This window comes from Epinephelus moara, chromosome 1 (genome assembly GCF_006386435.1).
Source record: "Epinephelus moara isolate mb chromosome 1, YSFRI_EMoa_1.0, whole genome shotgun sequence".
NCBI classification, from domain to species: Eukaryota; Metazoa; Chordata; class Actinopteri; order Perciformes; family Serranidae; genus Epinephelus; species Epinephelus moara.
The window spans coordinates 46,974,691-46,986,331 of NC_065506.1; the positions used below are offsets into that span (position 1 = coordinate 46,974,691).

An 11,641-nucleotide genomic window follows, 5' to 3' on the forward strand; every position below is an offset into this window, starting at 1 on the left:
TCTGAAAAGACAACCGCAAAGACAGAGACAACACAACCACCTAAATCCACCACAAGTCCAGTTACAAAGTCTACTACAGTTGTTGGTGAAACTACGACCACAACATCAAGCACTACAACAGAAGGTCCAATCACAGAATCGAAAAAAACTACAACTGCTGTTTCAAAACCTTCAGTTGTGAACACAACAACTGTTACGATCTTCACTAAAACTACACCAACAACAGGTACAACTTCCATTGGGCCATTGACAGAGACACTTCCAGGCACCACAAATGTTGTCACTACCTTACCAGCCGGAACCACAGTTGTATCTACAACATTATGTGTCTGTATTCATAATGGAACTACGTATCATCCTGGTAGGTTTATCCCCAGTTTTCATTTTCTCATTCATCTTGTTATTCTATAATAGGTCCACTGCAGAAGAGGTGAGGAGCAAGGTTATAATTGTTGTGAATTGTAATTGCTTCATATTTTATCAGGGGTTCAAGCCAAAAATTAGTTTGACTTGAAATTGAACACACAGGTCCGACTGAATGTACCCTCCAAAATACCTCAATAACTGATAAAGTCTGTGTGATTAGTTTTTCTTTTGTTTTGATTTTTTTTTCAAGACACATTTTTGACATCTCCCCCGAGTCATATCTTTAATGACTTTCAACAATACAAACATATTGAGCCTAAATAAGCCACTGAAAGGTGAACAGGTGAACTTGTGTCAGACATGTTACCTGTGCTAAAAATAAATCAATGTGTAGTGGGCTTTATAACTTTGGATTCAGCTATCCATTTATTCTAAATACACATGCTCACTGTAATGTTCCAATACCAGTTGGCGACAAAATTAAAGTTCTTGCATTAACCAGTTTATTAAACCATTTAAAGCAAAGTTAAGAAAATTACAGATGTGTTGCAATGTCTCACAGAAAGCAGCGCTCTCATTCAACAGCCCCGGTCACAACAACAGAAACAAAATCAGACCTGCCCCCTTCCCTCTTTACACCAACCACTGGCACACACACTGACCATGCATGTCCCATGCATTCCTATGACTGGCAGAGATGGGGGACAATAGACTGGCTCTGCTAATCTAGAACTTCTGACTCTACATAAACATAACACATTAGCGCATGGTGCGTACAGGATTACGACTCCCAGCTCCTCCAAATAGGTAAACCGATTGTAACACCACTAAAAACTGAAACCTTAGCCTTTGAACTGATTACTATGTAAAGGACTCAGGATGAATTTTGCGGTAAATACCAAAGGATTAAACATTTATGCACATTCTAGAGTCCCCTGCCTCTCTTCTGTGAAAAATCATCAGTATACTTTTTAAACACCACCATATATGTATGATCTGAAACCTGGGAGAAATTAACACTATCAGCAAACAAGTTGACATGTTTCCCTGATGTTAGCATGCGGCTACATGTAGCAGTGTACAGGCAGCCAGGGAGTGAATGTGTAGCCTATAGCAACACTTTCTACCTTTAAAAATCAACAGTTAAACACTTCTAAACACAACCAGACATGTTTCAGCCAGGATATGATTCGAAATCATTATCAGAACAGCAGTAAGTGCTTTTGAACAACACTCTGGGATTTCAGATGGCCCAAACTGGAGGTGAAATTAAACAAGACTTAGTCTGCTCACGACAGCCTGGAGTTGGATTTATAAAATAGATTAAACCTGGTTTGATTTGTCAGGCTCATTTATTACAGATTTATTACAATAAGAGCTACCTTTATGAGATGGAACCTCTTGCCTCTTTTTGTTGTTGTTGTTGTTTTGTTTTTGTTTTATTATGTTTTCGGTTTGAACAGCCACTATCTGTCTCTGTCTTATTAATTACATTTGTTGATGAATTGGTAATTATTCGATATACTAAACTTTTATCTTGACTCTAATTTTCACAGGGGACATGTTATACAACCGCACTGATGGCCTGGGGTGGTGTTACACTGTATATTGCAATGTAAGTTGTCAAATTGAGACCAAGACCAATCCATGTGCAACACCATCTACAACTGTTCCTGTCTCTCCTACCACTCCATCAACAACCCCATCTACAACTATCGTGGACTGCAGTCATTTGGTTCCACCACGACAGGTGTGATATAAAACATGTTTTTATTTATTATTGTGTTTCCAAAATACTTTAAAACATCTTATTTCACTTGTGGCTGCTTTGTGATTAGGAACACACCTGTGGGATTATTCACTTAATCAATTAATCATTTATTTGCCCCATGAAATTATACAAGGTGCAACTCTGGGTAAATGATCCCATCAGCTCCTTTAAGTTTAAGTTTAAGTTTATTTACTTTATTAATCCCCCCGAGGGGAAATTCAAAATTTTCACTCTTGCTTGTCAATTACACACAGGTCTGAAAGACACACACATGCACAAACAGGACCTATACATGCACAAAGTGGAGAGATGTCAGAGTGAGGGGGCTGCCCTTTGGTCAGGCACCCCGAGCGGTTGGGGGGTTCGAAGCCTTGCTCAAGGGCACCTCGGCAGTGCCCAGGAGGTGAACTGGCACGTCTCCAGCCACCAGTCCACACTCCATATTTTGGTCCGGACGGGGACTCGAACAGGCAACCCTCTGGTTCCCAACCCACCGTTTTTCATCTTCTTGCAATGTTGGCTACTGCTTTATAATTGTCCATGTGTCCAGATGGTATTGGTAATCCATGGCTTCTGGTTGTGGAATAATTTGACTGTCCACACATCCCAACCCCATCCCATATGGTCGCTCCCCCCGACACAGGCAGCTTGCTCTGAACAGTGTATAGCAGTGATCCACAGCAGGAACAGGACAGCACCTCACATTCCCACCATCACACCAGTCCTTGTTCACCGTAACACACACACCTTCTCACCTTCTCTCGCCAGAGTCCTCTGCTCTGTCAGATCGGCATATAGAGAAAGAGTCACCGGGTTGATGGGTCCAGAATTTAGCTAAGTTTTGGTCGAGTTAATTTCCAATACCAGTGTGGTTAGTGGGATGCTAGTTCAGCTGGTGCCCATCTTCTCTGTTTACTAATGATTAGATTTGAAAACCTCGACCTGGCTAGCTAGCAGAGTCGCAGGAGAGGAGAGTTTATGGACTGGTGAGTTGATTTTCTCACCACACACCACTGCCCTCCAAAGCCAACCACAAAAAGCACCACCAAGACTTGCAAAACAAACATAAGAGCATACATTTAGCACAAATTTGAGGTGGACTTAGTTTGGGCCAGATTTTCATGCTCTTTGTCCATGTGCCGTCACCTTTCAAGTAGCCAAACCACTTCCAAATTAAATGAATCCACAATTTTGTCCACTTTTGAGGATAAAGCAAGCTCTTCTTCAGCTTCACAGCTGTTTTGCTCCACACTTCCACTCATTTTCCCCTCTATTTCGTTAAGTCCACATTCTCAATTCCTCCTACCTCAGCACAAACTTTGCAGTGATGCAAAAACCTCAAGCAAAAAGCTTCATTCTCATTAAAAACAATTACAAAAGGCTGCCTCTGGCTGCTAAAACTCTTTCTGTGTGATCAGCTTCAATATTAAATGTGCTAAGTCATCCAGTGGGCCGGATTGGACCCTTTGGAGGGCCGGCTCTGGTCCTCGGGCCATATGTTTGACACCCCTGATTTAGACAGACCCAAACCCCAACATTTCACATTTTGCGCAATAATGAAGCCAAGGCTGGCGCCATAAAGAGAATTAAATACATGTATTACCTTTAGAGGAGTTGCAAGTATCCTTCCACTCAGCTGGTCACTTTCTGGTTAAGTCCCTGTCAAACGGCAGCTAAACCAACTGGGCCTTTCTTGTGTGGAGCATTACGCGTCTGTGTTGCGAAAATACAGGGTGGAGACTAGGTTGGCACACATGGCGGCGGAGGCTCCAAATGTTAAAGCATGTTTAAAGCACTGAGCATCGCGGTGACATGCGTACGGCACTGTGATATTTTTTGGGAGCTGAAAACAGGCGACCGTGACAAGTCCACAATGCGTCTCACATCCAGAAATGTGTCACCTTCTGGGTTCAGTGCACCAAGCGCACGGACCAACTCCCAGCTGCGCGCGATAAATCTGAGGCCCATTTCTGTTTCGTCATCCTCATCCGTGTATCCTGTGGTTCCTACTTTCTTATATCCGAGGTGTTATTTCAGTCCGATGACAGCTCACTCTCACTGTGAAAAACGCTGACCGCGCTTTGTCCTGACGTAATGACAACAAATCAAACCAGCAGGTCACAGGTCAAACACCGGACCAATGAGCATACGTCCCCAGTTGTGACGCAAATATCACCAACAAGTGTGTGGGGTTTTGTTTTTATTTTTTTTTATCTTTATTTATTATTCACATTTCATTAACCAAAGATGATGTCACATTCAATATGATAATCAAACCATCCATTAAGCAAAGCAAAGCAAAGCACCCCAGACATCCCTCTCCCCAGCAAGGTTTTCCAGCTCCTCCTGGGGAATCCCAAGGTGTTCCCAGGCCAGATGCTATATGTAATCCCTCCAGCGTGTTCTGGGTCTGCCCCAGGGCAGAACCCGGGGATTCCCGAACTGTCAAGTGAAAGTAGTGAATGCATTTGGCCACGGTTGTCACAACCTCTAACATGCCTACCTACAATGTATGATAATGTATTCCGTATCCAAGTGTGCCCTGCATGTGCCAGGCAGGCCAAAAGTGCATTTGGCACACACACACCCTGACATACTGGGAGTGGTGCAGAAAATAGTGCCCTGCGTCGCAAAAACATCATTTAAATTGCACTATTGTGGTTTCCTGTGTGACTTACTACATCTCAATATCCATCCAGAATGGAGACACCTGGCAGGTCGACAACTGCACCACAGCTACCTGTATCGATGGCAAAGTCGTGGAGACACCTCATGTCTGTGCCACAGAAAAACCAGTCATCTGTGCCAATGGACGCACACCTGTCAAAGTCTATGATGATGACGGATGCTGTTCCCACGATGAATGTGAATGTAAGTGAAAATGTAACCTTTCAGTACAGTTTAAAACAGTTTCTCATAATTCTGAGATCATGTCGTTACTTCAGACAAATAGGAGCAGATTTTGTCCATGAAACTTCTAATATTATAATCTTGTTAATTCAGAGAAACAGGACAGGATTTTTTTATTTATTTATTTTTTTGTTCTCAGGTGAATGCATTACTACTAAATCCACATAGTGATATGTGAAATGCCACTCTACAATTTCTTCATGATGTAATAGGCTATGCATCTCCCAATTACAGAAAATTATATGGCATATCACAAAACAAAAAATATGATTGAGTGATTGATCTTAATTTTTGCAGTGTTTTTTTTACTGCTCAGTCCACAAACAAACTCTGCCTAAACCTGGCAAAGAAATTCAGCCACAAAAAAGGTTCCCTCTTTGAAACAAAATTCCAATTCTTTTATGATCATCCAACCAAAAGAAATCAACATAGATAAATTTCATTTTACTATAAAGTACATTCCTTAAGTCTTCATATACAGGACAGTTAAACAAGAAATAAACCTCATTCTCAGCTTCACCGAAATTACACAACAAACAAATTCTGTCCTCTTCTGGGGTGGCGTTAAACCTTCAAGTCTCTAAGACTGATGGTAACGTTCCTGAGCACCTGTGCATTTATTATTTCCACCCATGCTTCTTCTCATCCTGCAGGTGTGTGCAGTGTCTGGTCTGAAAACCACTACAAGACATTCGACGGAAAATCATACGATTTCTACGAGAACTGCTCCTACTATCTGGTCAAAGAGATTATACCCAAATATAACCTGACTATTATATTAAATAACCGTGAGTGTAGCCCTTCAGACAGCTCTTTCTGTCCCAAGTCTCTCACTATTACATACGAATCCTATACGGTGGTGTTGACTCAGTTGAAGATTGGAGAAACAGTAACTTTTGCGGTAAGCCATCAGTCAAATTGTTAATGACGTGATGTTTTAGTCATAGCATCTCTCTTCATTTCATATTTCAAAAACTTAATGGTTAATCTGTCAATCAAATCAAACATGTCATCAAAGTGGTGTGGTGTATGGTACAGTTACAGTTAGCTTCTATAACGTGTTTTGTCTCTTTGTCCTACAGGTGTATGTGAATCAGAAACGTGTCTATCCTGCCTACAGCAATTCTGCCCTACGCATCACCGGCACAGATATGGCGGTCACATTGAATATACCGGAAATCAACACAGAAGTGATCTATAGGGAATCCTCATTCAGCATTGAGATTCCTAATTCCCTCTTTGGCGGCAAAACTGAGGGACAGTGTGGTGAGTTGTCAGAACACTTGGTCTTTAACCTAAGCCTATTCAGTGATACTTAAAGCTCATTTATACTCCCTTTACATACAAAAATATTTGCGTCTGTTTCTGTAAATGTTCCCGCTCTCATACTTAAAGGTGTCTTTTATGCTGGCACAGATACAACCAATAGATGGCACTTGAGGGCAGAATCAAATGTTTTACACCAACCATGTTTCCATCTCTGTATTTAATGTTCACCATACATGGGTTCTTAAATGAAATTTTGCTCCTCTGCTCTTCTCTAATCACACATAGAGTTAATCTTCTGTCTCTGTCTGTCTGTCTGCTCACATTTTTGTACGTGGGTCGTCCAGCAGGGATACTAGGCCATTATTAAAAAAATGTAATGTTGGCATTGATGAATTCAAGGTGAATCGATAGTCAGTAGTGCCGACATAATTCGATTGGTACCCTCAAAAGTACAGAGTACGGTACCCAACCTTAGTTACAGATAATGGATGGTTGGATTGTGTAATATGTTTGTATTTAATTTCGGTTTTATATTTAAACTACAGATTCATTCAAATGAAACTACTATACTTCTTAAGTCAAAAGAGTTTTCCTCCTTTGTTAAGACAGGCAGACTATTTGTACATGTACATGTGAATTTTTTTTGCTCCTGAGAGAAGTTGTTACATGCCACCAATTCTCTTAGGTTTCTCATTAGTGCTGTTTTAGAACAACTCTTGCATGAACCCAAAGTTTCTTGGCTTCATCCTCTCGCCTCTTGTGTTCCAGGAACCTGTGACAACTCCCAGACAAACGACTGTCGTTCTCCAAATGGCCAGGTGGAAAGCTGCTCAGACTCTGCAGGCCAGTGGCACGTCCCAGGTACACCCTGTGTCGCCCCAACAACCCCACCAACGACTACGTCAGCACCCGGGACCACCCCAAAACGTCCACAAACGACAACACCGTCCCCTTGCAGACCTGCCATTTGTGATATCCTAACTGGCAGGTGAGGGGAACCACAAAAAATTCACAAACCTCATTATTCTCCTAAGCCCCGTTTCCACCAAACACTTTCAGTACAGTACCTTTGGAACCAAAAGTAACCCTTCAGACATGGTATCTAGACCCTGGGTCTGGTTAACGTAAACCTTTATAAAAGTTGATATTTGTTACAGGACTATTTTGTTGCTTTCCATTTTGATTATGCTAATCTTTTTCTGGTCACTTGGTGTATTCAGTCTTCTGATAACTTTCCCTGATATATTGTCCGTTCTTGTATGTTCCCTCTAGTGTTTTTGAGAAGTGCCACTCAGTTATATCCCCAGGAGATTTTGTGAAATCCTGTGTGTCTGACAATTGCAACTATGAAAACAAAACCTGCACCAGCCTGGAGGCTTATGCCGCTGAGTGTTCTAATGCAGGAGTCTGTATCGACTGGAGGAATGCTACTAACGGGCAGTGTGGTAAGATATATAGTTAGTAGTGTATAATACTAAAGTTGTTGTGTGGAGTTTTGAAAAATGTGCATATAAACATGTCTCCTTCTTACAGAGCACAAGTGTCCAGATAACAAAGTGTACAGGGCCTGTGGACCTGATGTAGAGCCTACTTGCAATGACAGGTAAGAATATGTCAACAATATGATGTTCTTTGGGTTTTTGTTTAGATATCTTAACATTGACACTGCACTTCCCTGATTCACATGATCACATTTCCATCACTGAATTCAGCTGTCATGACTTAAACGATGTGTAAGGGGATAGTTCGGATCTTTTGAAGTGGGGTTGTAGAGGTACTTAGCCATAGTCATTGTTTTACATACAGTAGATGTCAGTCGGCACGCCCCCTTTACTGTCACTGGTGGAGGTTGTAAGGATAAACAGATCTTTTAGCCCTGTTGTGTGACAGTCTGTCAAAGTCTTCAAAACACTGTAATAACTAGTAAATACATTTCCATCATCAGATATAACCAAAGGTTCCAGGCAAATGACAGCACTAACTACAATAAGGAGGGTTGCTTCTGTCCTCATGGCACCACAAAGTTCAACACAGTCTATGACACATGTGTTACCTCCTGCGGTAAGAGATCCTATAGAAAACTTGGTTTGACTGGGTCATAGATTTTTCTCCAAAAGCTGTACACCTTCAAATCTATAAACACTTGTCTCTGTTTTAATTTCAGATTGTGTTGGACCTAATGGAAAACCCAAACTGGTGAGAACTCTGCCCGTCACATATATTCATGAACACTAGCAAAGCATGAGCTGCATTTTTCTGAACTGGTTCCTGTCTCTTAAACAGCCTGGTGAAACATGGGTAAGTGACTGCCACAACTGTGTGTGTGACAAGGATTCAATGAGCATCCAGTGCGAGCCTATTAAGTGCACAGAAGAAGAGACCAACGACTGCAGCGAACCTGGTCAGGAGATGGTCAACGTGACAGAGGGATGCTGCACAAAACGTAGATGTGGTAAGTTGTAGTGTCACACAACTAGATTCAATTCTGTCACTTTGCTGATGTCACAAAGTGACAGTTGATGGCAATAAAATCTGCCTTTGCCAAAGATTAACCCACAGTCAGGGTTCTGCTGCATTTGTACCAGTGAATTGTGAAAACGTTCCCGTAACTTTTCCGTAATATTTTACCCAATTTCCATGACTTTATCTAAGTAGTATAAAATACGTAAAACCAATATAGTGAAAGAGCCATACATCATTAAACATGCACTTCCCAGGCATTTGTGGATAAGTAAAGTGCTCGCGCTTGCTAACTCTACTTGCTTGTTAGACATTCTCGCCACCTGCTAGTTGCATGTGCCAACAGACCAGAAGGCACACACGGGTACTGAGCAAAATGTCAACAAATATTTGTTAATATGGACATGTCTAAAAATTGACGTTGCCTGAAACTGAGGTGAAGGTTGATCACCATATTGTCGCTTCAGTCCTCCCCCATCCAAGAAGATCGTTCTGTGTCTTGTCTCTAAATTCAGAGGTTTTTGTGGGACATAGGCGGAGCTCTCTATGAGTTCTGTTTTTTGCTCAGCAGCAGTTTGTGACTCGCAGGGTGGATAATTGATCTGTCGATCTGTTCAGAGCTGATCTGATCAGATCGATGGATGAGAGGAGTAGCTGCTGTGAGTGAATGCACTTTTAGACCCATCAGAATGAACAATTAAGTTTCACTTTCAATGCGCCTAACGTTCTGCTGCTCCGTCTCTGCCGTGACCCAAAATACTGCACTATTTCTTGAAGTAAAAAGTCCTCCAACAAGTTAAAAGTTAACGTAACTTGTCTTCTGCAGCTGCATCGCTTTCCTTCACCTGAAACCCACCTTGTTTGTTGACAAGTTGTAAGCCCCACCTTCCTCATTTACATATTAAAAATCAAACCACAGTGTGAGCAGAACAGAGATAATGAGACTCTTATTAATACCAGATTGCCACTGCAATGGCTAGTTTCTGTGCGGTCAGATAAGCTTTGGATATGTCATCCATCACACTGAACATCCTCTGCAATTTGCTCAAAATTATTAGACAGCCTCCGTCTCACCAGAGTCTCCCGTTAACTTGTAGTCAATCACTCAAACATGCAGAAGTGCTCTTATAGTTCCTGAAGTTATTGACAAATCTCCACATTCACGTAATATAATCATCTTTTTTCTCCAACAGAATGCAACGTCAACCTGTGTCCCAAAGCTCCCACTTGCGACTTGGGCTTCGAACTCAACACCACCAATGACGGCGTCTGTTGCCAATCCTTCGAGTGCGGTATGTGACTCTCATCTATCAACAGCATAAACTGCTGGTGTGCAATATGGAATGTAGAACTGCATATTCTGATCTCAGTGAGATTTTAAGAGGTTTGTTGTTAAAGAAGTCCACAACAACTGAAAAATATCAGACAGAGAAACAGAAATTAACATCTGGCATTAGTGTTGTCGCAAATGTCAAAATGTAAAATATAGCTGCAGGCAGCAAAAGGAAAAAGTTTGGGTGGATTCCTAAGTTTCTCAATATAAAATATATTCATGTATATATGTAATATGTGCTGTGTTGGGGAAGCTACTTTGAAAGAATAGTTTTACAAGCCATCAATTACATCACACTGGAAGAAGTTAAACTACAGCAAAGCTCCCATAAGGAGGTGTATATTGTGGTTAGCTAAAGCTACTTAGAAAAAATAGTTCAAACTACTTTGTAAAAATATGATCTAATTGACCCTTTGCATAAGCCCCGCCCCAACTTTCTGCCTAACTAACTTATATCTCTTTGTTTGTGTTTACAGTTCCTAAAGGTGTATGTGTCTACGACATGACTGAGTACGAGGTAAGGACACAGTCCAGATATCAATATCAAAATTCAGGTACAACAGGAAGGATGATTCAAATACAGACACAGGCAGAGCAGGTTAAAGTACAGTACTTTTTTTTTTTACTGAAACAAAAGCTTGACTTTTTTTCTGCTGGCTTACAATTCAGCTCTTCAAACAGGCTAACAAATCCAACAGGGCAGAGGCAGCAGGCTGGTTTACAGGACGGGGAGAAAGACAGGAATAGCTGGAATTTACATTAGTGCCAGCAGGACACACTGCAAAATTTAGGGTGATAGATACTCACTAATGGCCCAACATTGACTGACGCCCGATAATGGGCTTGGTGTGTCAAGGCCCTAACATGGTCTGAAAAGTATTGGGGAAGTATTTAAAGTAGTTCCCTTTCTTACAGTTTTATTACAGCCACAGAAACCTTCCATGGAATTAGTTACCTGTTACTCTTTTTGCTGTGTTTGTAAGAAGCCAATGTGAACAGACCAGACCAGAACTAAAAGGCAATAATGGATTTTGTTTTCCTTGGTCCAGAACAAATTAACTTAACAAATAGATGTAAAAGCTTCCTTAAAATACTGAACCAGTGTTTGTTAACAAAGCATTTATCACTTTGTGTTCTATAGCCTGGTGAGAAGATACCCACTGATGAAGAGCCAACAGAACAACCAGGAACAACAGCAGGGCCATCAGGAACAACAAGAGCGCCATCAGGAACACAAGGTCCATCAGGAACACAAGGACCATCAGGAACACAAGGACCATCAGGAACAACAAGAGCACCATCAGGAACACAGGGTCCATCAGGAACGCAAGGACCATCAGGAACACAAGGACCATCAGGAACACAAGGCCCATCAGGAACACAAGGACCATCAGAGGAACACAAGGACCATCAGGAACACAAGGCCCATCAGGAACACAAGGACCATCAGGAACACAAGGTCCATCAGGAACACAAGGACCATCAGGAACTCAAGGCCCATCAGGAACACAAGGACCATCAGGAACACAAGG

The 11,641-nt window shown here is 41.6% G+C and overlaps 1 protein-coding gene across 28 annotated transcripts in view; it reads left to right on the forward strand.

The window, feature by feature from the left end:
* Positions 1 to 6: 6 nt before the first annotated feature.
* The window catches only part of LOC126395092 (intestinal mucin-like protein), a 15,402-nt gene continuing 3,767 nt past the window's right edge, over positions 7 to 11,641 (forward strand). For 13 of the 28 annotated variants that reach the window (XM_050052268.1, XM_050052302.1, XM_050052329.1 and 10 more), the window contains exons 1-15: positions 7 to 361; positions 1,923 to 2,116; positions 4,837 to 5,008; positions 5,701 to 5,948; positions 6,130 to 6,313; positions 7,085 to 7,304; positions 7,589 to 7,761; positions 7,850 to 7,919; positions 8,262 to 8,377; positions 8,481 to 8,512; positions 8,600 to 8,768; positions 9,970 to 10,068; positions 10,586 to 10,626; positions 11,251 to 11,496; positions 11,535 to 11,592. In XM_050052268.1, coding sequence (XP_049908225.1) covers positions 1,928 to 2,116; positions 4,837 to 5,008; positions 5,701 to 5,948; positions 6,130 to 6,313; positions 7,085 to 7,304; positions 7,589 to 7,761; positions 7,850 to 7,919; positions 8,262 to 8,377; positions 8,481 to 8,512; positions 8,600 to 8,768; positions 9,970 to 10,068; positions 10,586 to 10,626; positions 11,251 to 11,496; positions 11,535 to 11,592 — 2,017 coding nt within the window. In that variant the 5' untranslated portion in view covers positions 7 to 361; positions 1,923 to 1,927. The other 15 variants (XM_050052421.1, XM_050052447.1, XM_050052466.1 and 12 more) reach the window with 10 other exon arrangements.